At 35.6% G+C, this 27,408-nt stretch overlaps 2 protein-coding genes across 2 annotated transcripts in view; both read right to left on the bottom strand.

Moving 5' to 3' along the window:
- The window catches only part of LOC120420926 (phospholipase B1, membrane-associated-like), a 29,130-nt gene extending 14,109 nt beyond the window's left edge, over nucleotides 1-15,021 (bottom strand). Inside the window, exon 1 of the mRNA XM_039584055.2 lies at nucleotides 14,717-15,021. The gene's annotated coding sequence lies outside the window, so the exon portion shown is untranslated. The remainder of the gene's footprint in view (nucleotides 1-14,716) is intronic.
- Nucleotides 15,022-22,888: 7,867 nt separating this feature from the next.
- LOC120420927 (phospholipase B1, membrane-associated) lies at nucleotides 22,889-25,556 on the bottom strand. The gene is given in 4 exon segments (XM_039584056.2): nucleotides 22,889-23,060; nucleotides 23,063-23,104; nucleotides 24,424-24,861; nucleotides 24,926-25,556. Coding segments are annotated over 4 exon segments (1,098 nt in total). The 5' UTR covers nucleotides 25,476-25,556; the 3' UTR covers nucleotides 22,889-22,992.
- Nucleotides 25,557-27,408: the final 1,852 nt, after the last annotated feature.

The raw sequence follows: 27,408 nt of genomic DNA, 5'->3' as shown, positions 1-27,408 counted from the left end.
TAACTTAAAAATAATTAATGTTTTTTCGAAGATATAAATTTCTCTGAATTTTCATATTGTTTGAAACATGAAGAGTTCTTGAATATCTTAGTTCTAGTTTTCAAAAATTAGCTGTACTAAATGTCTGTGAATATGTGATACAGAATTCATTGACATTCTTTCAAACATGAGCAGTGCATTATTTTTAATAATTTCCTCGATTTCTGTTTGTTTTTTCGGTAATGAGCTAATCTTTATCTTAATTTTTCTTTAGACATTTGCATTCCATTGACCATGAGCAGCAAAAAATGTTAATACAAATCGTTGAGAATTTGTTCTTTTATTGCAAGAGTAGAAAAATATTTCGTAATGAAATTTTTTGTCTTTCTACATAAATTTTAGCCAAAATTATGATTTTTGTGAATTGAGCATGAGCATGAGCATGAGAGATCACCCATGGTTGCCCCTCCGTTGCTGAACAGAACCGTAATATCCTTTCAGCACTACTGATCATAGGCTTCGACTATCAAGTGGTGTTTCCCTTATCAACAGCATGTATGAATGCGCTGAAAAGATAAAACACCATGATTGCCAAAACAAGATCAGTTGCGAATAGGTAACAGTCATTGGCCACCAACGGCGCCCGCCATGTCAGTTTGTAGACCTCGATTTTAAGGGACGGGAATGTTAGTTAGCGCAGGTTGCTACTAGGGCAGCTGATTTACTCTGTGCTTACACCCCACGAGCGCCAGGAACCTGAAAACTTGTTAGTAGGATAGGGTGTTTGGTCAGGATTCATCATAGAAGATGATGATGCGACCCAAAATCATAGTGTTTGTTGAAAGGTGTTATATATTATTCTCAAGGCAAACAATCGGATGCTGCGGATGAGACATTTCCCGTTTAACTGTTGTTAAATTTTTAATTAAATGGTTTAATCTTAGACAGCCGGCTGTGGAAAGATAAAACCAAATAATATTTATTTATAAAATGAGTTGTTAAACGCAATGCTGCAATGTTAGCGTAGTCTGATTTTTAATTATATAATCATTTAGTTCACAAATTTGTTACGGAATAGACGCGACGAACTCAACCATCAAGTGCCTTCCGATCTTATTTCTTTTAGCTAAATAAGGTATTGATTTTCGTTGCCTCTCGAGCAAAATTATGATTTTTGTGAATTGATACTTAATTAATAATTGAAGGGGGGAATGGAGGAGTTGAAAATAATCCAAGGGGGGAATTGGTCGAAAAAGGTTGAGAACCGCTGGTCTATACTCTTAACACGCGGAAGTCATCCGTTTCGCCGGCTTTGCCTTTCATGCAGATGTACCGTAAAACGGGGTGACTTTGATAGCCGGGGTGACTTTGATAGGTTTGCGATTTTTCCGCAAAATGAAGAGTACAATTAAATTACGTAAGGAATGGTTTAGAAACATACTGACCGTGGTAGAGAAGTGTTCAAAGTACCCCAAGAAGAACTTTTCATAAAATTTTGACAGGATTGAAAAGTTAGTTAACTATAGTTAAGAAAATGTTGATGAAAGTCATTATTTTAAACTTCTCAAAGTGTCATGATTTTCTCAATGAAAATATTTTTTAATCGGAAAACAGAATGGGACCATCCATAAACCACGTGGACACTTTAGGGGGGGGGGGGGGGGGGTATGGCGATTGTCCATGCTCCATACAAAACAGTTTTTTTTTGTATGGACAATTGTCCACGAAGGGGGGGGGGGGTTCGAGATTCCCAAAAAAGTGTCCACGTGGTTTATGGATGGTCCCAATGCATTTTCGGATTCTTTGGAAAATTTTCCACTAAGAGAAGGTTAAAAAAGTTTGTAAATAATAAATAATATGTGTTTTTGAAACACAATAAAAAAAAATCTCCAAATTTTTAGGCAATTTCAGTTGAACAAATTTCATGTAAAATGTGAAAACTTGTTATTATTGCCTTGAATTCATTATAAAATGCAATATAAATCGATAATTTTATAAACAAAACTAGTTTTAACAAATTTCAGGCAAAATTCCGACTTTTTAAAAATTTTACCTAAAATTTATATGTATTTTGCTAAAAAGCATATACACTTAGTTAACTAAATATAAACATTGATTGTTTTTCTTAAAAACTATATCAGCTACTTTAGTGATGGTACATTTAGCGTACAAATAAAGTTTGAACATCTTAAATATGATTTTAACAAGAAAAACTATGACTATCAAAGTCACCCCGGAATTAAAACTAAGAATTTTTAACGTAACTATTTTTCTAAACATTATTGAAACAACTTTTTTCCGAAATAGTGCATGGACTTTGTGTGGCCTACCCCAGTACATGTTTTAAAAATAATAATCTTGAGAAAAACCTTACTTGTTGGAAAATATTCTAAAAACAAATTGAAATCCTATCAAAGTCACCCCGGTTTACGGTACGTTAAACAACGCGGGTGTAATTCATGTAATCGTCTCGTTAGCAAGAGGTTGGAGATTACTCTATTGAGCGATGTTACCGGTGAGTGGTGCCCTCCCCGGTGTCAAGTGCATGTGCCTTCTCAGTTGCAAATACGATCGCATCTCTCACGACACGACTCTTCTTCCTCATTCTGGATGGGAGATGCTGCTGATACGCTACCGGATAATGATGTATGATTATTGAATTACATGTGCAAGGAGCGATTTCGATCGGAAGAAATATTCTTGAATAGATTTTATAGTAATATTAAAAGTGTTAAACTTGTTTTGACAATAGAAACCTCATAAAATGTTACGACCACAGTTGATACCGCTAGATAACTGCAAACCATGACGCTGTTATTCTTCTACAGATGTAACAGCAAATTTTAGAAGGACATCTAGGACATGCATTTTGCTAGCTGCTTAGGACGCACGCCTCAGAGGAAGACATTAAAAACTCAAAGTACAATTTGAACAAAAAGATGCATAAACAAATCGCACACCGGCAGAGTTCTCGTAGGTCACTCAGGTATGGTTCACTCGTAGACAATAAATTATATTAACTTGACGTGATGAAGGGGGGATTCTCCATCCGTTCGTGTTGTGTGGCAGGGGGGTGTGTACGAGCACTTGTCGTGAATTCATACGAAACCGGTAAGGTGTGTTTTGTTGACATTACAGTGCGTACCGTTTCGTGCGATGTAACGTTAATTTTTATAAAGGTGTGATACGAAGGGTTTGGAGATGATACTAACATTCAGTACCGTAATGGTTCACATAAGTGCCTTTATCTCATACCAGGGTTGCCATATCAACAATGTGAATGACTTCATCAGAAAAAATATTTAAATCTCTATCTTATAATTTACAACCAAACTGTTCTGTGAGTAATTTTTATATAAAATGCCTAGAAAACATTTAAATTATTTAAAGTGCTACTAACCTAGGGTAGGGTTACCAGAACCTATTTTGTTTAATTGATGGATTTTTCGGATATTAAAAATTCTAAATAGCCTGACATATTTCACGCAGATTTACGCAGTTGTATTCTGACTTTTTCTCGAAATTTCCATAATTTACATTGTTTACAGTTTTTAAGTGTTAGCAAGTCACTGTACCACAAAAGAACCCGCAAATGAATGCACGTGGGGGAGCTATCAAATTTGCTTGTCATGTGGATCATACTTTGCAAACGTGAGCTTTTATTGGGCAACGATCTTTTTGATAAGTGATTGACACGTACGGCGTTTTAAGACGCCATGAACTTGCCCCCCAGGGTCACTGCAATTAGAGGCGGTTTATAAATCAATTTGAGCTATTGTAATTGCACTCTCGATGGTTTTATTGATGGTTTGAAAATTTGAACCCTGGTCATCGAACCCGGTCGGTGAACGGTACCGAGAAGTTCAGTTTTTGGCAAATGGAATTTTCGCGTATTTTATTACAGCCTGGGTGGGGACCAGGGATGGAAAATGGCAAAAACCATCGTGAAGCCCTCGTTTGATTTATTACCTTCCAGTTACAGAATTCACTATAATGATGTATGAAGCAATTGTAGATTTTGAACAAACGAACAATTTTGTAAAACATTGTTTTGTTCCTTAGTGAATGCTGTTGACACTAGAGCGTAAACAATGTCTAAAAATGCCATCATCGGCGTCCCTCACTCGCGATGGTGAGGGGATGTTTGTTTACGCTCTAATGTCAACAGCATTCAGTTTAGAACAAAACAATGTTCTACAAAGTTGTTCATTAGTAAAATATCTACTAGTGCTCCATACATGATAATAGTAAATTCCTTAACTGGAAGGAAATAAATTTAAAAAGCTTTTTGGAGGCCCATCGGCAAATACCTTCCCTGGTGGGTACACTCTCGGGTTTGTTTGTATTTCGCGGTCAAAACTCCAGGAAGGCGTGTGCCGATCCATCAAATGTACATTTTGTGACGGGCAGTAGGGTAAAGCTGATGAACCGGTTGTTGCCAATTTTTTTCTTTGCGTATTTGGGTTGGTTTGGTGGGATCAACATCTTGACAATCGAACCTCCTCCTGAATTCCAGATGGTCGGGTTCTAATTAGTAAACAAGTTTCTAGTATGGTCACAAAACGTTGTTAGAAACAAATGGGATTAGACAAGGAATGCTTTTACTGTGAAACTTTGATAGATTTTTTTAGCTGTGGCGTTTACGTTAGTTTTCGAAATCAGCCAAAAAGAGGTGCGGTCAAGGTCGAAAGAACCTTTTAGTTTTTGGCATCAACCCGTTCAAGGAGCTTACTAAACTGGATTGGCAGGTTTGTGTAATGCAAAGGGATGGTTTTGCATATTTCATATCAGATTAGAATGGAACCATAAAACACGATCAAGAATATGCTAATGAGCTAACAAAAACCAGTGCTAAACTTTGCGTGTTTGGTATGTGGAGATTCTTTGTTATTTTTTTGTATTTTTTTTCTCTCCAAAATCAAACTAATGTTCTCTTGTTTGCTTGAAATTTTATTGCCTTATTGTTGGTCAGAATAAAAAAAACTGTTCCAGACACTTACCAATTTCATATTTGACATTGATGCCATCATCAGAATCTTTTTTTTTACAGATGTTTAAATCTACAGATCGAGTTTGTCGGCGATCATTGCGTGAATTGGGGGGTTGTATAATCGCAATTTTAGCAATTACTAAGCTCACGTTTCAATTGATGTCAGGAGTTTTTTTTTATGTTTTGACTGTTTTGTACATTTGCCACATGGAACAAAACGGCAGTTTTATTTGCCATTGCAAATCTCTTCGCGGTACTCCAGAAAACGGTGACCAATTTCAACACGGAGGTACTGGTCAAGACAAATCCAATAGTCGATGTGATAACCATGTTCAAGGCATGATTCCATCACGGACGAACGGACATGACACCAGCATTTCGATTTTTAAGTTGGTCTTCTCTTTCTTCTTCATGTTCTTTTTTTTTCCTGCTTACATTCAGAACGAGATCGTAAATGTCAAAACAAAATTTGACAGTTTGCTTTACTTGACCGTTTGCTTGTCAAAACGTTTGGAATCGTCGATTTGCGTGCTAAATGAAATGGAATGAAAGTTTCGACGTGTTTTAACAACTAAACGAAACAGAATGGGGCATCTTAAGATTTCCTTCAGATCTTGCAGTTTCTAAGCAGTGGGTTTTGTTTTGCGGCTCAGAAGAACTATCAAATAATTGAAAGGAGCAAGAAGGTCGTGCCGCGACCGCAAAGATGCTCAGTTTATTTTGCGGGAGGTTTCCGTATTGGGTGTCGACCACCCGAGAGCTTAGATTTGGGACAGTTCCGCGAACCGTTGGCTGTTCCTTCCTTCCCGCACATGGTGTTTTGTGGCAGAGGCTTTGCGGATTAATGGACCGGATCTTACGAACTTGCCATTCCCTAGTGTTGGGAGGCCAGTTCTCGAATTCCGTGTGCTAAGCGTCCTTCTGACGATCTGATTAGTTATATTACGGACGACCGTGGTTATATCTTTTCCATTTATAGCTGTTGAAAGCTGGAATCTTGGGACGTGGAAGAATGGCATAAAAATTTTGGTTTACTCCCGTTTACGACAGCGGAAAATGTTATGCTTAATCACGAGCTCAAAATAATGAAAAATTCTAATTGTCAGGAAAATTATAAATAAATTAAATACCTGAACTTATTTACTAAATTTGTCGTGAACTTAGCACATCCTGCTTGCTCTGTTTATTGACAAATTCATGATTCAGTTTGGATTCGCTTCAAAAAGTATTGTTGACATCAATAAAATGTGTATAACTACCGTTCGCCGCAAAAAGAACAGCGCGCAATGCAAAAGTATTGGTAGCGGATAAAAAAACAGAAATTTTTCAATCGCCGCAGTATGCCAAAACTTTGACTGAACGTGTAATAATTTCAAAACAAATATAGTTCGCCAACGTGAACACAAGCGGCGCTAGTGTTTCATCGCGGTTTCAACGTATTTTTATTCGGCTGAAATTTGAATTTTGCCTCACAAAACTGGGCCAAATTTGTTCGTGGTGTCATGTCCGTTCGTCCGTGATTCCATTGCATTTAGTAGTCCAAATATATCATACCTTAACGACTGACTTTAACTTCAAATATGTCGAGTTTTATTTTTTAAAATGGATACACGAATCGAAATTTTGTAAGCATATCCGATAACTCCAAGTTTTCGATTTCGCAAGTATAGAAATGTATCCAAAATCGTCTACATTTCTCTCGAATTTGATATAAATGTTTTCAAAATCGACAACATTTACATCGAAATCGGAAAAAATGGTGGCGATTTCAAAAACATAGAGTTACCGGATAAGCTTACAGGATTTGTATCCGTGTAAGTAAATTCGATTATTTTACTATTATGAATAGGGTTGCCAGGTTGCCGGATTAATCTGGGAATGCCAGACTTTTCAATTGTTTTAATTTAATTGTTTTAAAAAAGTTTTTCAGCTGTTTGAATTTGGTACAGACTACAAAATGAAAACCAAGCATAAAAAAAATTGAAAAAATAATATTTATAGATATAAATATGTTCTAATCATAATCAACAAAACTTCAATGACGGCTTAGCATTTAGTGATTGTTTTTGCTGATTGTCCTTGAAAATTAGGTTTTGAATTTGATTTTTGTTTTTATTTATTTGACCTATGATTTTAAATATTAATATCTTTCTTTTTTGCACCTCTCACGATATGTTTCATAGAACAAACTTAAGAAAAAAATTGGCACCATGAAAGAACGATTCTTTCTCGACATTTTGCGGGGTCCATCTAAATATTTCGTCAAAAGATCTAGAACAACTTTCTTAAGATATATTTTATTGAATTCATTGGTTTTTCCTCCAGAAAAGTCCATGAAAATCGATGGATTCATGTACATATCCATCCAATTTATTTTGAATATACTTTGGAGACTTTAAACTCCATATTTACCAAAATTTGATCTCCAATAAAAAGTTTCCAAGCCAAATATATCACAATAACTTGAAAAAGCTGTTTATTTCCCAATTGGTCACCAACGTTATTTGTCCAGTCCTGTAGATTTTACACTGACATTTTAAAAGATTATTGAATCAATCACTTTTCAAAATCAGTTGCAGAACAAGTACCTACACCCAAAACTGGCAGCGCTAGTCCGAGAGAATGATGGTCTCGAGTCGAGAGAATAGTGGTACCATTCACGGACGCAGAGAACACAGCTCGAGATGGGCGATAGAACTATTCTCTCGAGGTTCATTTGCAAAAAAAGTTCATCCGTCAAACAAAAAACCAAAAGGGTCGACAACGGGAATCGAACCAGAGACCTTTGACAAACCAATCCAATGACTTAGCTGCCTCGGCCACCACAGCTTGGTGACCAAGGAGAAGTCAGAAGTCGATGTATGACACTTGTTGGAGATTTATTGATTCAACTAACGAATGAACTCATTTGTTATGATGGTGTGAGTTGGTACCATTATTCTATCGATTTTGACACTGAGCCCTCAATAAATTTTGAGAGAACGATTATCTCGACTCTGAATTTTGGGTGTACTTTAAAAAAAGTATAAACGACGCAAATGTTTGTAATTATATTTTAGGATTAAATTTACAAACATTAAATTCTCTTTTTTTCTACAAAATGCTGTGTTTAACGATCCGGGGGTAGGGGTAAGGGTAAGCGTGGTTGCCTCTCACCCAGTCGGATTGGGTTCGATTCCAAACGGTCCCGGTGACCACGCCTTCCATCCGACGGGGATGTAAATGTTGGCCCCGGTCTAACCTAGAGGGTTAGGTCGTGTGCTCAGCCCAGGTGTAGGAGTCATCTTCCTGGGTCCTGTCTCGGACTGGTAAGCAGTTGGACTAACAATCCAAAGGTCGTCAGTTCGAATCCCGGGGTGGTTGGAAGCTTAGGTGTAAAAAGAGGGTTGCAATTGTCCAACAATCAAGCCTTCCGACTCCTAGTTTCAAGTAGGAATCTTGCAATCGAGAACGCCAAGGCAATGCTGTAGAGCGAATAATTTGATTTTTTTGTGTTTAACGTACTGTGGTTTGATAGTTTATTGCAAATTATGAAAGTTTGATCATTATATGAGTTACGGAAATTGCTTTCCGTAGAATTGATCGACGCCACCAACATTACGACGTCGTCGTGCTATCTTGTCGCACCCGCCATTTTGACGTTCCGAGAAAAACGCGTTTTAATGTTTGACCTTGAATATTCAAAAACGAGAGCATGCAATGTAAACAATAACAAACACGTTTTGTTTGGCTCACCATTCTGTGCATTGTCCCAAAGTTTGGTTGAAGTTGGTTGCTGAAGTCCCGAGTTATAATTACAAATGTTTATGGTAGTCTAGCTTGTACGTGCGACAAACGCATCCTGACTTTCCTGGCCTGAAATCCCTTTGGCCTTTTGTCGCACTTACATGAATTTTTATGGAGTGACAAGATAGCACGACAAGATTGAAACTACTTTCATATGTAAAGTGACAAAAATGCACGGAGTTTTTTCGGTTTTTGTTGAATATCTCAGTATTGAAATCGAATTTTGGGGATCTGTGAAGGTCAAAAGGTGAGGCATTGTGAGCTGCACAAAATGGCGTTCTTAACTCAATTTGGCCCAAAATGCACGTACGACAAGTTAGCACGATGGCGACGATTAGCAGAACAGCCGACAACAGTTATCCAAACTGCGAACAAAGCATAACTTCGTTTACCTCGCTGCGATTAAAGCAAGTGGCTCGATTAATGCTCAATAAGTAAAACCTCAGTACCCATGTGTGAGGCTCTGAGGGACTTTTCGATTACAATAAAATCAGAACGTTTTGGACAGTCTAGCTAAACGCTTCGGCGAATTTATTTTCGAGAAAACCACCCTTTCAACATGGAAGCTTTATAACTTATGCTTACAAAAATTAAACACAATTTTGCGTCATTTGATTAGTTTATATGCCTGAACATGTTTTTTTTTAAATGGTCCAATAAACCAAATTTTCACTTTTTATGCTTTATACGTATTTTGAAACCGTCCTGACCCTGAGTCTGAGGTATTCGAAAACACCCAATAAGTTAAAAAAATAACTACACATTTCGACTATTTTGAAATTTTGAATGTTCCGACTGTATATTGAAAATTCGTGGAACATAATAAAACATGACTGGAATTTTAGGGTGGATTCGGAACGCATAATTTGCATATAAAAATGAACGAAAACCTAAAATCCAAACCAAAGGAAGACTCCATCAATCTAAACAGTGACTACAACTTAATCCAACCTGTTTGGCAGCCTAGACCTCTTGCACTACATAAAAAAGATAGATTCGTTCCTCGCTTTGTGGCATTACCCTGCCCAGTACAATTACCACTCTTACCTATATAGGACATAAAACATGCTAAACAACGTCCGCATAGTTAAAACCAGATGATAGCATCGAGTTGTCTCCACCTCCACACAATCATGTCGACGTCGTTGTGCTATCTTGTCGCACCCGCCATTTTGACGTTCCGAGAAAAACGCGTTTTAATGTTTGACCTTGAATATTCAAAAACGAGAGCACGCAATGTAAACAATAACAAACACGTTTTGTTTGGCTCACCATTCTGTGCATTGTCCCGAAGTTTGGTTGAAGTTGGTTACTGGAGTCCCGAGTTATAATTACAAATGTTTACGGTAGTCTAACTTGTACGTGTGACAAACGCATCCTGACTTTCCTGGCCTGAAATCCCTTTGGACTTTTGTCGCACTTACATCAATTTTCATGGAGTGACAAGATAGCACGATAAGATTGAAACTACTTTCATATTTATGTAAAGTGACAAAAATGCACGGAGTTTTTTCGGTTTTTGTTGAATATCTCAGGATTGAAATCGAATTTTGGGGATCTGTGTAGGTCAAAAGGTGAGGCATTGTGAGCTGCACAAAATGGCGTTCTTAACTCAATTTGGCCCAAAATGCACGTACGACAAGTTAGCACGATGGCGACGATGTCTTGCCTTTTATGTTTTCAATCTTCGTCCGTTCCGCGGGTTCGGAATTTGGAACAAGTGCTAATTGTCCACGCTCAATTAGTGTGTCGTTTCTGCAAATCATGGTTTTCAACCAAGAAGCCGGTCAGCAGCTACTGAAGAGGGAACTTGAGGTGTTTGATCTATTGTTGACATGCGGTGTAATACTTTTGGGGTGAGGGTACGTATTTTTGATCCTTTTTAGATTTTGCTGACTTTTTACAGGTAGTTTAAATTATGATATTAAAAAGAAATATGCAAAACAGAAAAAAATTTAGATCCAATTAAGGTTCATTATAAGGTCGAATTTAGAAACACGCGTGATCTTTAAATGATTTTAGTTACTTTAGAACTTATTCGAATCAAAATTAACTCTCACAGTCAACAATAGGTCATCCTACACTATCGCTTCCGAGAATTGGTGGGAACGCCGATTTAACGTTGTTCAGCAGTTTCTCTCGGCGTGAGATCAATCAATGAATTTCAGGCCCCTCGGCGGCGCAGACGAGGATGTGCCTGGTAGAGAGCACTTAAAGTGTGTGTTTACACATGGTTTGGGCACGTGTCGGCCGATATGCCTTAATCGGTACAAAACATTAAAAAAATATTGATAAAACATTCATCTTATTTCTAACCTGTTTATTTTTTTTTATTGTATCGTTTGTGAACAATATTTATATGAATATAAAAATATATTTTTTTCTGTGTAATGGTGCTCTGACAACAGTAGGGTTTGAGTGGTGATAGAAGGTAAGCTAGCTAGCTACATCGGAACTAACCTGAGATGGAGTAGGGAGGGAAGAAGGTGAACGAGCTCCTCGTATTGCATCATTGTGCGGATAACGGTTTGCCGTGTGACCAGACCAGATCGTGTTTGTTATGGTAATAAGTGCTGAATTAATGGATCATTCATCGCGAAAAATCTTCAACAGAACACAGAACGGACGATTATGGCAATGTTTTGGTTGAGATGCAGACTGGTTCAGCTGTTTTTAATTTCCAAGAGATATAACTTCCTTCGATTTGTATTTTAGTTTTTAAGTGCATTACAAAAATTGTGCATTTAATTCATCTCTGGTATTTTTAAAGTCTCACACAACCAACATTCTTTTAAACTGTGTTTGGCTCACTGGAAATTCAAAAGAAAACGCCAAATTTGTAATGTTTCAGATTTTTTGGTTTGAAGTTGGCCTATCTGTAATAAGTTTGAAATATTGCTTAGCAATAACTTAAATTGATTCTTAAATTGAACCTATGTGTTTTCGCCCTAGACATATATGTGCATGGGTACTGTTATCTAGATTAGCACCTAATAGAAAATTTAATATAGATGGCATCAAAAACAAAATAACCTCGGCATTGCAAATTTGTCAAAATTTGATTAGGGGAATTATACCCATTTTAATCACTCTAAGCTGTTCGACCAATTATCATCAATTTGCCATTTTCCGCTATTAAATCAACATTTTCAGATGTAGCAACAATGGAGAGTTGCTTGCTCACTTTTATTTGAGCTATTTATTACTTTGGAACAATCAAAAACACTTTATGAAAGCTGTAATTCATGATCAAAGTGCTGATAGGCCGATAATAGAAATAGGCTGAAAAAGGGTATAGTTCCCCTACATTCCTGTTTTCTGATGAATTTCAATCGACCAAATTTGAGCTTTTTTGGAATCCGGATATAGCCAATTGTATTGTAAATTTTTGATATCGGCGCAGCATAGATTCAATAAATGGCGTTCAAATAAATATCAACACTAAATTTAAAAAGTCCAAATGTGTATTTAAAATATTGCTTGAAAATTTTCTTTGATTCATTAAAAAATCATAAAATATATATCGGGACCATTCACAAACCACGTGGGCACTTTTTTTTGGTAATGTCAATCCCCCCCCCCCCATCGTGGACAATTTTCATACAAAAAACTTTTTTGTATGGAGCGCTACCGCCAAACCACACCCCCCCCACCCCCCTAAAATGTCCACGTGGATGGTCCCATCATAAATTATTTTTGTGATTCAAAAATGATCAAAAATATTTTTCACATTCGATGCCATTTTACACAATTTAATATCATTTTTAAAGCAATCGGGTTGTAGAAAATATTTTGCCGAAGAGTTATCTAAAGAAAATATCAGCTTTGGTTCAATTCTAACAAAGATATTTCTGAACTTCAACTTAATTGTGGAAAAGAATCAAATTTTATTCAATTTAAATTAATTTTAAAATTATAACTTTATAAAATGCACCGTTTTTAAGTTATTGCCACTCAAAAGTTATTTCAGAAAAAGGAAGCTTCTTTTTAGATGCCATGTTTTTTTGCATTTCTGTTTTTTTTCAAATAGCTGAGAAATTTCTCGCCAATTTTCAATTTAGATTATGAAAATTGGACCAATTGTTGTTGAGATAGAGCATTACATAGAATTTAAATTGAGAACGTGAAATTCCTACGTGTCTTCAAACATGCCTAATTAAGGGTTTTAAAATGAGTTTTACACTAAGCCAGTTGTGTTTCAATCATTAGTTTTCAAAAAATGTTTAATTTTACAAAAATAAAATTGTTAGCGAAAAAAAAAATTTTGTGGTTCTGTACGTCGAAAATTATCAAAAATCCAAACGATTTTTGAATAACCGCAAACACGCTAACATGCTAAAAATGATTCTAAAAGCGGGGAAATGCATGTTAAACTGATTTCAGTTGATTGCACTTCAATTTGCATTGAAATTTTGAAATTTTTCTAAAAAATATTTTTTTTGCCCCCTGATTTATCGCGCCGATTTTGAAGGGGAGGTGGGGACAAAAACTTTGAAAACGGCCTTATTTGAAAACAAACTTTTGCCTAAAATTTACAACATGGCTTTATCTTGAACATAGTACATTTCTGATGTTTTGTTTGAAAATGCCCAAAAAACTAAATGTTTATTTTTTGCTTTTTGTCAAAGATTTTTTTGTTTTTTTTTTTACTATTAAAAATCCCTCTAGATTTAACTTATAAAATTAAACCACTATTTAATTGCGACTTTTTTTATTTTTTGAATGTATTTCCAATTCCAATTGTTTTCAATATTCTAAAAAATAAAACATTTAAAAAACATATCACTGCCTTTTTTGTTTTCTTAAGCGGAATTCCTCAAATAGTTTCCACAAAACCAAAAAATGAATAAAAAAATTGCATTTCGTGGAGAATTGACCATTAGGTTTAAACAATGTTTCGATGGATTTTTCTTTAACCTTTATGGCTTAAAATGTTTATTTTTTCTTTTGTTCTACCTCAGCAAAGTCGACAAACATTGACATTCAAAGCAACTTGTTCAACTATCACTCAATAATTAACATTATAAAAAAATATGTTAGATATGAAGATCCTTTTTCAGATAAAGTGAAACATTTGAATACTTTCAGGCCCGTGATAGGGGAACAGCATCTAATTCCAGCGTGCCTCTAATGTTGGCAGGTCAGAACTTTGACATTCAATTAAAGCTAATTAAAAGCGTTTTCAACTGAACTCGAGTGATAAATAGCTCAATAAGAAGTGAGCAAGCAAGTTTCTATCAAAAGTTTTGCAAAATAAGTTGTTTAAATAGTGAAAATCAGCAAATTGGATGGAGTTAGGAGCGAGTGCTTGACCTGCCAAACATACGAGAATTTCCCCTAGGTCATGTATGACTCAAACCGTTTTTTTGTTTTTCAAAAACAGATTGTATTTTTTAAGCATTGACAAATAAACAAGCCAGCTTTTAATCTGAATAAACACTCACTTCTTTAAACACGCCAACGTAAACCATAATTTTCCCTAACTCTTGCCTGTTATCAAATGCTTAGCTACCGCAGAACTGATCGTGTGATTTTCATGAAACAGGTGTGAAGTGGCTCTATAAACTTCTGGATTGTCGACATTCCGGTTCGTACGAGAATATATTTTGTACATTTATTCCACCACTATTCAAAAAACACCTCAAATATTAGGCACGGCAAACTAAGTTGGTCCATTAAATGATTCTTCTGTGCGCTTGGGTTTTTAAGTGTTGAGTGCTAGGTGTTAATTAACTGCTTTAGAAATTTTTTGTGTATATTAATGCTGTTCTCATCACAAATTGGCTTGGTTTTTTTCTTAAATTTTTAATCATTTTACAGGCAAATTTAAAGATAAAGCTATGTGCAATATGTATATTTTCTAGACACTTTTTCAAATTAAAAACTGATGATGATGAATTTTGGAACTAATGTTTCCACATTATGACGAATCTTCTCACTAAATTTATCACTGGGACTCACCTTAAAATTTGATATCTTCACTGATCAATCATCCACAAAATCGGGAATCCTCAAATATTCCCACTCGAGCTGTTTGACGTCAAATAACGCCAAATCTTCACATTCACCGTCGATGGTCCAGAATGTCTGCCGGGTCAGCAGCAGCAGTTATGCTAAGCCGGTGAAGAATGACAGCAACAGCACCACCAACAACAACAAAGTCACCACCCGCGCAACACCAGCTGAATTCACAAACGACACTCTTTCGACGCGCGCGCTTGAAACGCAGGACGACGACGACGCAGGCAGAACGATGCGAACGGTGCGCGTGCTCCGTCGAGAATAAATTTCCCAGAACGTTTGAGCCCGGTGGAAGCCTCAACTCTTTCGAAGTCAGAACTTATTCCGGCTGAGCATCAAGAACTGGCTGCTGCTGCTGCTTCTCCCGTGTTGAAAGCGAAATCAACGCAGGCTGTGAGCACAGGTAAGTTTGTAGGGTGACCCGATTTCTAGGTTTTGGTTTTTAGTGTTTAGTTTTTAGCTTTTAGGTTTTAGTTTTTAGTTTTTAGTTTTTAGTTTTTAGTTTTTAGTTTTTAGTTTTTAGTTTTTAGTTTTTAGTTTTTAGTTTTTAGTTTTTAGTTTTTAGTTTTTAGTTTTTAGTTTTTAGTTTTTAGTTTTTAGTTTTTAGTTTTTAGTTTTTAGTTTTTAGTTTTTAGTTTTTAGTTTTTAGTTTTTAGTTTTTAGTTTTTAGTTTTTAGTTTTTAGTTTTTAGTTTTTAGTTTTTAGTTTTTAGTTTTTAGTTTTTAGTTTTTAGTTTTTAGTTTTTAGTTTTTAGTTTTTAGTTTTTAGTTTTTAGTTTTTAGTTTTTAGTTTTTTGTTTTTAGTTTTTAGTTTTTAGTTTTTAGTTTTTAGTTTTTAGTTTTTAGTTTTTAGTTTTTAGTTTTTAGTTTTTAGTTTTTAGTTTTTAGTTTTTAGTTTTTAGTTTTTAGTTTTTAGTTTTTAGTTTTGAGTTTTTAGTTTTTAGTTTTTAGTTTTTAGTTTTTAGTTTTTAGTTTTTAGTTTTTAGTTTTTAGTTTTTAGTTTTTAGTTTTTAGTTTTTAGTTTTTAGTTTTTAGTTTTTAGTTTTTAGTTTTTAGTTTTTAGTTTTTAGTTTTTAGTTTTTAGTTTTTAGTTTTTAGTTTTTAGTTTTTAGTTTTTAGTTTTTAGTTTTTAGTTTTTAGTTTTTAGTTTTTAGTTTTTAGTTTTTAGTTTTTTAGTTTTTTAGTTTTTAGTTTTTAGTTTTTAGTTTTTAGTTTTTAGTTTTTTAGTTTTTTAGTTTTTAGTTTTTAGTTTTTAGTTTTTAGTTTTTAGTTTTTAGTTTTTAGTTTTTAGTTTTTAGTTTTTAGTTTTTAGTTTTTAGTTTTTAGTTTTTAGTTTTTAGTTTTTAGTTTTTAGTTTTTAGTTTTTAGTTTTTAGTTTTTAGTTTTTAGTTTTTAGTTTTTAGTTTTTAGTTTTTAGTTTTTAGTTTTTAGTTTTTAGTTTTTAGTTCTAGAAAATTTTCCAATTTTAATAGACAAAGAGAAGAACGTTTTTAAGTCGGTTTACTAGAACTGGAAACATACAAATTTCTTTGCCATTTGAGCAATTCTCTACGAAATCGGTCTTTTTTCTTAAATTTTAATTTTTGTATTTTTTAATTCGACTGAAACTTTTTTGATGCCTTCGGTATGCCCAAAGAAGCCATTTTGCATCATTAGTTTGTCCATATAATTTTCCATACAAATTTGGCAGCTGGCCATACAAAAATGATGTATAAAAATTCAAAAATCTGTATCTTTTGAAGGAATTTTATCATCGATTTGGTGTCTTCGGCAAAGTTGTAGGTATGGATATGGACTACACTGAAAAAAAGTTATACACGGTAAAAATTTTTTGGTGATTTTTTATTTAACTTTTTGTCACTAAAACTTGATTTGCAAAAAAACACTATTTTTAATTTTTTTTATTTTTTTATATGTTTTAGAGGACATCAAATGCCAACTTTTTAGAAATTTCCAGGTTGTGCAAAAAATCTTTCAGCGAGTTATGAATTTTTGAATCAATACTGATTTTTCAATAAATCGAAATATTGGTCGCAAAAATTTATCAACTTCATTTTTCGATGTAAAATCCAATTTGCAATCAAAAAGTACTTTAGTGAAATTTTGATAAAGTGCACCGTTTTCAAATAAAATCCATATTTAGGTGACTTTTTTTTTTAAATAGTCGAAGTCTACCATTTTTTAAAATTAGTGCACATGTTTGCCTACCTTTGAAAAAAATATTTTTGAAAAGCTGAGAAAATTCTCTATATTTTGCATTTTTGAACTTTGTTGATACGACCCTTAGTTGCTGAGATATTGCCATGCAAAGGTTTAAAAACAGGAAAATTGATGTTTTCTTAGTCTCACCCAAACAACACACCATTTTCTAATGTCGATATCTCAGCAACTAATGGTCCGATTTTCAATGTTAAAATATTAAACATTCGTGAAATTTTCCGATCTTTTCGAAAAAAATATTTTCAAAATTTTTAAACCAAGACATACATTTCAAAAAGGGCCAAACATTCAATATTACGCCTTTTTTAAATGTTAGTCTTGGTTTGAAAATTTTGAAAATATTTTTTTCGAAAAGATCGAAAAATTTCAGGAATGTTTCATATTTTAATATTAAAAATCGGACAATTAGTTGCTGAGATATCAACGTTAGAAAATGGTGGGTTGTTTGGGTGAGACTAAGAAAACATCAATTTTCCTGTTTTTAAACCTTTGCATGGCAATATCTCAGCAACTAAGGGTCGTATCAACAAAGTTCTAAAAAAGCAAAATATAGAAAATTTTCTCAGCTTTTTAAAAATATTTTTTTCAAAGGTGGGCAAACATGTGCACTAATTTTAAAAAATGGTAGACTTCGACTATTTAAAAAAAAAAGTCACCTAAATATGGATTTTATTTGAAAACGGTGCACTTTATCAAAATTTCACTAAAGTACTTTTTGATTGCAAATTTGATTTTACATCGAAAAATGAAGTTGAAAAATTTTTGCGACCAATTTTTCGATTATTTCAAAAAATCAGTATTGAGTCAAAAATTCATAACTCGCTCAAAGATTTTTTTGCACAACCTGGAAATTTCTGAAAAGTTGGGATTTGATGTCTTCTAAAACATATAAAAAAAAAATAAAAATAGTGTTTTTTTGCAAATCAAGTTTTAGCGACAAAAAGTTAAATAAAAAATCACCAAATTTTTTTTACCGTGTATCATTTTTTTTCAGTGTAGTACATATCCATACCTACAACTTTGCCGAAGACACCAAATCGATGAAAAAATTCCTTCAAGAGATACAGATTTTTGAATTTTTATACATCATTTTTGTATGGCCAGCTGCCAAATTTGTATGGAAAATTATATGGACAAACTAATGATGCAAAATGGCTTCTTTGGGCATACCGAAGGCATCAAAAAAGTTTCAGTCGGATTAAAAAATACATAAAAAACGAATGACCGAAATCTGAGAGAACTGCTCATTTTTTGAATGATGCTATACAACTATGATAAACATTTAAGACACATACTTAAACAAGCAGCATCATTCTATTAGCAAGTTAAGTGTGAACAATCTTGCACAGTAAGTAACTTCTATTCAGACACTGTTCAAACGATCGCAACCATGAATCAAACTCACTTACGTGACCTCCAGATTGTGCTTTTAGCTGTCATGGAGTGTTTTTTCTTCTCCCTAGCTCAGATACTCCAGATGCCTGATTAATGATACGGTGCTAGGGTGTCAGCTTCAAGGAGGTCCTCGATCTGAGGGGGCAGGTCAATCCATGATTATTAAGAATCACAAAACTGCAATTGTCGCACACGTGTCCGCGTCTGCCCTAGGATCGGCAACCGCCACAAATGATAGACGCTGGCCGGTTCAAGTGATGCTGTTGAACTCTTTGGCACCAGCATCTCCCAGGCTGAAAACGTACAATTATCCTGCCTGCACACCTCATATGTGTATCATCATCAGCATGACTCGGTAATTCAATTAAGAATAGCTTTGCGTCTGATTGCGGTGGTCTGGAAATATGACGCGAAAAGGAAGTTCATGAGTGATAGGTAGGTGAGTAAACAGCTCCTTCGTCGCGGACGCAAACACGTCTGTCAATAACCGTAACGAGAATTGCATGCTTACGTTTTTGTTGAAATGTTTTCTCATAGTGATGAAATGATGAAATATCGCATTTCAAAAGTTGTACGAAAAAATCAGCTAGAATCATGAAATCGACCACTTTTGCCAAATTTGAACAAACTTCTTACTCATCACGTTTAATTGTTTCAACGGTTTAATGAAGGTGAAGGAAGTATCAATCACCTCGATTGTACTTGTACGTTTCACGTTGCGTTGGAAAAGAGAGAATACAAAAACTCTCTCACGAAGCAAAAGCCGACCGAGCACGTGGTGGATACGAACGACGAACGATCGCGAATTCGAAAGCATTCATTCAAACTAGGGGAAATATGCTCATTTTAATCACTCTAAGCCGTTCGACCAATTCTCATCACTTTTGCCGTTTTCCGCTATAAAATCATCATTTTCAGATGTATCAACAATGGAGAGTTGCTTGCTCACTTTTGTTTGAGCTATTTATTGCTTTGGAACAGTCAAAAACACTTTATGAAAGCTGTAATTCATGATCAAAGTGCTGATAGGCCGATAATAGAAATAGGCTGAGAAAAGGTATAGTTCCCCTACTTCGAGTAAACTTGTGGAACTGAAATCCACTAATGAATAACATCGTTCATCTGTGCTGTTGTGGCTCTTTTTGGCTAGTTTTATTTCGCACATGAACACTGCGTATGTAAAACGGAACGGAATCGATGTAACACCTTATAATGTGGCCCTCTTAAACCTTGCGGTTTCGTCAACGGATCCACAGGCGGGTCTCCTAAGTGTGAAGGTATGGCACGGGGAGAGGGCACCGAAAACCTATATTTACACTTAGAATTTTTTGCGTCCGCCTCGGGATTCGAACCGGTGACCTCTGGATTGTGAATCCAGTGCGCATGTACTTCGTACAAAACAGCAACTCGTGGGTTTCGAAGTAGTTTTTTTGAAATTGAAAATTTAATCAGTATTTTTCGACATATTGCGAGTTGAAAAATGATGGCTTATTAGGTGACACTGGGTAGTCAAAATCAAGTTTTGCAATGCGTTGAATACAACTTTTTTAGTAATTTCGGGAAACATCTTTTGTTTGTTTGAATTTTTTTCAATGAAACGTTTGTTTCACCTGTTGAATGTTGTTTCATAAAAAGTGTCAAATTCGGTTCTATCCCATACCCCAGAATCCCATTCCTCAGAAATCCATTCCCCAAAATGACCCATTCTTCAGAAACTCATTCCCCAGAAACTCATTCCCCAGAATGACCCATTCCCCAGAAAAGTTTCATTTTAATTATGAATGTACTTTATTTCAAAAAGTGAACAGTTTTGAAGTGTGAAGTGCTCGGATTTCGCCTTTATTGTGATTACTGCTGATAAAAGTTAAATGTTTCCTTCTTTAAAGAAAGGAAAACTCTCTTGACTTGTGATAATTGCTGACAAAAGTTGAATATTCCCTTTAAAGATGAGGTTTTTTCTTTAAAGAAGGGAAAACTCTCTTGTCTGTCAGTACTGCTGACAAAAGTTTTATTTTTCCTTTTAAAGTTGAATTTTGCCTTCTTTAAAGAACAACGCCCTTGACTTGTGATAACTGTAGCATGCTGACACAAGTTGAATTTTTCTTTAGCAGTTATTCATAGTAAAGAGAGTTTTCCCTTCTTAAAGAATGAAAAAAAAAATTAATTAGTGTCAGCAGTTATCACAAGTCACGATGTCTTCGCGATTCCAATATTGAATTAATGGTGAAAATTCAACATCATTATGCCAATTGACCATTATGCGTCATTATGACAAATTATGTTATGCCAAACGGGGTGCTAATTGGCATTATACCAAATGAAACACACGCAGAAAAATATTTTGTAGAATCAGCCTGTACAAGGTTTGATTCAACAAAATTTTTGTTGAATATAATCAACGCCGATTTTGCGTTGAAACAAACCTTGATTTTCTCAATTCCACAAAAAATATTTTGTAGTTTTGAAAAAGTTGTTTTGAAGTTTAACGTTGATTCAACAAAAAACTTGATTTTCAAATCAACAAAACGTTTTGTTGATTAAAAAATGCCTTATTTTTCTGCGTGCATAACATGTTTTGCAAGATTCTAAATCAGGAGGTATATTTCCTCTAAGATATATTTCCCCTAAGATATAAATGCGATTTTTCGAACAATTGTGAAGTTTGGAAAAAAATTGCCTACTTTTCATCTTAACAAAACTGATAAGTGCTTGTTAACATCTACTTGAGTGCTGAAAATAACAACTTTTCAGCACTTGTTGAGTAATTTGACGGATCTATCCCATTCCCCAGATTGACCCATTCCCCAGAATACCATTCCCCAGAATGCCCCATTCTCCAGAATGATCCAATCCCCAGAATGACCCATTCCCCTGGAATATTTCTGGAGTTTTTGTTGAAAAGGTCCAATAAACCAAATTTTCAGTTTTTGCTTTTTGGGTGTTTTTAGAACCGCCTTGAGTCAGGGGGTATTGAAAACACCCAAAAAGCAAAAACTGAAAATTTGGTTTATTGGTCCTTTAAAAAAAAACTCCAGAAATATTCCAGGGGAATGGGTCATTCTGGGGATTGGATCATTCTGGAGAATGGGGCATTCTGGGGAATGGTATTCTGGGGAATGGGTCAATCTGGGGAATGGGATAGAACCGTCAAATTACTCAACAAGTGCTGAAAAGTTGTTATTTTCAGCACTCAAGTAGATGTTAACAAGCACTTATCAGTTTTGTTAAGATGAAAAGTAGGCAATTTTTTTCCAAACTTTACAATTGTTCGAAAAATCGCATTTATATCTTAGGGGAAATATACCTATTCTAATCAAACACCGATTTTCAGCTAATGAAAAATAACTGTTTGAGTCATAAATTTACCACCAACATGCGATTTACTGGCCAACAAGATCAAATTAAAGCAAAGCTGCCTCAATTTAAAACTGTCAATGTGGAACCAATTTACTGTTCGCAAAATTATATCAATAATTGGCAAGTATTGTAATCGATCTATAAATTATTTTGTCAGGAATAAAAAAGTTGATGGCATGTAGTTTTTAAGGTATTCGAAGTCAACAAATCACGCAAAACCTAAGTTTATGACGTTTTTTGAAATGTTAGTGACGAATTATCAGTAAATATGAATGGCACATATAGAATAATCTTACTCCGCTATTATCACTACCATTAATACCGTATTTTGTCACGTTGGGCCTCTTTTAGCCGCTCAACGTTAAGCCTACGAACAAAAAAAAAAGCACTTAATTTTTCATCAAAAACTTTAACATCAAAAGATCGAAAATGTTTCAAAACAAGTCACTTCAGCAACAAAAAAAAAAAAAAACGTAAGGCTACTTTGTTTATGTTTACAGCCGTACATACGTTACACATTCTGTCTTTTCAGCTCCCAGCTTCCAACTTCCGGCAACAGGAACATAGTTTAGCCACACACTTGAAAAATAATCCAGAAACATGTTATTAATTACCAAGTCCTAAAAAAAAACAAAATTAATCACCCCTTAGGTGGTTGGTGCCTTCCTCACATTTAGAGGGTAATGCTATCCAAAATAGACAGGTCGCATGATCGATCCGGATAACGTTTGCATCAAATTATCTGAGATCTAACCTCTAAAAAGTTCATAAATAACACTTAAGTGCTTATAACTTTTGATAGGGTCGTCAGATCTTCAATCTTTTGAACTCGTTTTCAATACCTTTCTAAAATGTGTAATATGGCAGGGTTTCATACAAAAACCACCCTTTTTACAATCTTCTAGACTTTTGATAAAATAGTTTTTTTAGAATAACTTTTGAAGTACTTAACTAAACTTTATAATTTTCGATAGCGACATATGGGACCCCAAGACGGATCGAATGAGACCAAAACGGTCCAAATCGGTTCAGCCAGTTCCAACCAGTTTTTTATCAACATCCCACCACACACACAGACATTTGTCCAGAATTTTGATTCAGAGTCGATATGTCAAAATCAAAAAAAAAATAATAATCAAACCATCCACATTGACGACCCCCGGGTCTTTTGTGGTCTCTATTGCAAGTTTCTGCTCGAACCTAGGAGTCCGAAGGCTTGAATGAGGAGAGCACCCAAACCTCTTTCTACTCCAAGGAACCTTCCACCCCAGTGTTTGAACTGACGACCTTTGGATTGCGAGTCCAACCGCCGCCAGCGATTCCACCGGAGTAGGCTTGGTTTGGTGTGTTGTTTGTACTCCTCTTATCCTCCTCTTATAGAATAAATTTTTCGTTGGAATTTCGTACCAACCCGGAATTACGTCGTCGGAAAATCCGCCGGTTGGTACGAAATTCCAACGAAAAATCTATTCTATCGATACAAATACCCCCAAAACGGTGTTATATCCACTCCAAAATGTTTATTTAGCAATTCTATGGTAATATATTGACATTTAGTTGAATTAAAAGTTTGCAAAATTAAGTTTAGATAAGTTTTATATAGAATTTCCAGAGTTATATAAACTTTTATACTAAGTAGTTAGTAAACTTAATATTCAATCCAATTTTTTTATTTAATCAGTCAAGGCCTATTTGGAGTTGGGAGACTGGATTTATGGTGATTTGTCAACAAATAACATTATTTATGTTAATTTTTCGAAAGGTGTACAAACTTTTTTTGCACCTTTTTTATTTTCGTAATAGTATTTGTTATATAACTTTTTATAGAAATCATCTTTTCATGAGTTTTTTGTAGCAAAATGTTTGTCATAAGTTTCTGAACATAACATAGTTCTAGGTTCCTGTCAAACTTTAAATTGTTTACATGTTTCATCACAAAATGTGCAAAGTGCCCAAGGGGTGTAAATACTTTTTTGACATACTGTATACATGAAGGTGGGTTTAGGAGGTCAAATTAAGAATTTCGTTTTTCGAGTGATTTTACAGCCTTTCCTCAGTAAGGTGAGGAAGGCAAAAACCAAACGAACTGAGTCACTTGACCGATTCTAATCAAAGGATGTCGAAACCTGGGCTGGCCACCAACACCACCAGCAGCGCGTGTATGAATGAGCAAGTGATACCAGGAAACTCTCTCTATAAATGCCATTTTTTTGTGACAAATTGTACCACTAGGCAGACACAAAAGAGCGCTGAAGGAAAAAAGAACTCAGCCGACAATAGAAAAATGGGCGGGCCTCAGTGCATTCTCGTCAGACCAGAATACAGTTGGGAAATATTTTTGTAAAAGGTTTTGAAAAGGAATAAGAATAACTTTTACTAAAAGTCAATTTAAAAAGAAATGCTCACAAAAAGCAGCTCTACTGGTTGGTGTACATGGTTTTAGTAAATTTCAAGGAACACTCCAGATTATCCAGCATGATTCAGACACGACCACTTAGTAAGCTGGGAATGGATATATTTCCCCTATTTTGTATTCTATAACACAAAACATTGGAAAAAAATCATTTTTTAGATTGTTTTTGTCTTCTCAATACTTATTTTATATTTTACCAGTTATTTGAAAACAACTACAATTAAATGTGATAACAAAATCTCACCCAATTTATTTTTTATTACTATTTCCCCTCGTACGAATGAAGGGCATTTCCGGTGTGGGACATTTAAAAACAGAAAACTCGTCAACCCAATCGTGAGCCTTCTGCCCCACCGGTTCCATCATATTGTTCCACAGGCCATTCGCCGCTCGGGCATATCCCTTCTGACTCAAGTGGAAGCAGTCGTAGGACATGTAGCTGAAATCGGAATCACCATTTTGAGTTGTGGGAAAGCTAATGTTGGCGAGGCAGGGTTGCCAAACGACGCCAAAATCGGACTTGGTGTGAAATTCTTCGCGATTGGCAATGTTGGCTTGCAGGGCATTCCAGCGCTCGATGATTTGTACAAAGCGTTGTCTTTGTCCGGCGAAACGAGCTCCGAGGAAGCAGGGACATTCCAGCAAGTGTAGCACCTCACAACGGCGTGGTTTTCCCTTGAGTTGGGTGAGGATGTTGACGTCTGTGGGAAGGTAAATTTGGGGTTTGGAGTTGAATGTAAAGATAAGGTCATGATTATAGCTTACTAGGAGTGGCTACAAGATTCACGAGGGAGCGTGGTAAGCGATCTCGAAATAATCGCAACACTTCCAGTAAATTTTGCTCATGAAACTCTAAAGCTTTTTCCGGAGGATCTAGGTAGCAGATGTTGGAACAAAAATCATTCGATCCTATCATAATGGTTATCAACTTCCAGTGATTTTCAACGTCAGCTTTAGGATCAGAGAGCATCCGTTTCACCAGATTCTTTGCCATATTTGGAATATCCTGCGACATTGCACCGGTTTCAGCGATATTAAAGCGTGATGATTTCTCTGTTGCGACGCTATCCTTCTTTGGGAAACCGTACAGATTCGGATTAAACTCTTTCAGAATGTTGGGCAACGTGAGAAACTCCCTCCACGTACCTTGCCCTCCGTTACACCAGGAAAGTCCCTTGCTTTCGACAATCACCTCCAGCAGGTTCGTGGCCATGGCCCCATTTCCAGCCGTTAGAGAATCGCCTATGGCTCCCACTATGTCAATGTCTCCTGGCCGAAGCTTGTCCACCGACGATGGCACCTCTGAGCTCCGCATCCCGGTAGTATTACAGAAAAATTGATGGTCTTCCGGAAATTGAGGTTGTAACCGCTGTGAAATTGATCAATTTATATCAAACATTTGCTTGTAATTTATTTGTAATACCTACACTATTGTTGTGATTCACTTCAATCTTATGCCCATTGTCTCCAATATCACCAAGTAAGTTAAGGGCCAAGTCTCGAAAATTACGAAACTGAGAAATAAACGGTCTCGCGTCCAGTGGAGTTATGTGAGCTTGGCCGTCACAGTGAATCAGAAGATTTAATATGAATAAAATTACACATTGGATCATTCTCAGTTATCTGTAACGATTCAATTAATGTTTAGATCATTAACAAATACGTACAAAATAATAACAGTTCTTGGACAATCAAAGTGACACCTTATGAAACACCTTCAACGAAACTTACCTTAACGACGCGTGGCTATTAATCGTTTCAACAAGCACATCTGAGCACGTGTTTAGTGTAGAATGAAGTGACAGAGTTGCGTCTTGCTAACGCTTTGAGAGCAATTCTTCGTACTTTTGCAGAAGAAGCCTAATCTGATCCGTGTGCACGTGGGCACAGGTATTTAGGGTGGAAGCGGGTATTGTGGATCGAAATAAAATGTGGTTTTCAAATGTTAATTACAAATACCTCTTCAAAATATTCACAGAGCAGATTTTCTGCCCATATTCATGTAATTGTCTAAGTTTGAACAGCAAGCAAGCGCTTTTAAATTCAATTCAATATTCAGAACTTATTTTCAAAATGAGCATGAGCATGAGCATGAGAGACCACCCATGGTTGTCCTTCTCCGTTGCTGAACAGAACCGTAATATCCTTTCAGCACTACTGATCATAGGCTTCGACTATCGAGTGGTATTTCCCTTATCAACAGCATGTATGAATGCGCTGAAAAGATAAAACACCATGATTTCCAGAACAAGATCAGTTGCGAATAGGTAACAGTCATTGGCCACCAACGGCGCCCGCCATGTCAGTTTGTAGATCTCGATTTTAAGGGACGGGAATGTTAGTTAGCGCAGGTTGCTACTAGGGCAGCTGATTTACTCTGTGCTTACACCCCACAAGCGCCAGGAACCTGAAAATTGGTTAGTAGGATAGGGTGTTTGGTCAGGATTCATCATAGAAGATGATGATGCGACCTAAAATCATAGTGTTTGTTGAGTAGTATTTTTTTTTCTCAAGGCAAACAATCGGTTGCTGCGGATGAGACATTTTCCGTTTAACTGTTGTTAAATTTTTAATGAAATGGTTTAATCTTAGACAGCCGGCTGTGGAAAGATAAAACCAAATAATATTTATTTATAAAATGAGGTGTTAAACGCAATGCTGCAATGATAGCGTAGTCTGATTTTTAATTATATAATTATTTAGTTCATGAATTTGTTACGGAATAGACGCGATGAACTCAATCATCAAGTGCCTTCCTATCTTCTTTCTGTTAGCTAGATAAGGTATTGATTTTCGTTGCCTCTCGAGCTACGATGCTATGGAGAGGGCTTAACACACAAACAACCGACGTCGAGCCCTCCGAGCTACGGAGCTATGGGAAGGTCTTTTCAACACAAAAAAGACTCGCGCACCACACGACGTTCTTAATAAATCAAAATAATTTTGTTACGCGATAAACCTAACGAACTCGGATCGTTTTTATCGAAAACTATATCACAATTCACGACAAAAATGCGAAACAAAAGGCACACACAAAAAAAAAATCACTTTTCACTCCGAATAGTTTTTTACGACCACGCGCTCCCTTTGCCAATTATGCACTTCACTCGAACAGCGACACAAAAGAGACGGAAAATAACACGAAAAAACAGGACTACGCGTCCCACAAGCACCGCACTGCTGATCAATATTCAGAACTTAGTTTCAAAATTCATTTTTTTCGAAAATACTCAGCTTCGCAAATTATG

This window comes from Culex pipiens, chromosome 3 (genome assembly GCF_016801865.2).
Source record: "Culex pipiens pallens isolate TS chromosome 3, TS_CPP_V2, whole genome shotgun sequence".
Taxonomy (NCBI): Eukaryota; Metazoa; Arthropoda; class Insecta; order Diptera; family Culicidae; genus Culex; species Culex pipiens.
The sequence above is the reverse complement of the archived record's forward strand: the minus strand, read 5'-3'. Positions and strand labels throughout refer to the sequence as shown.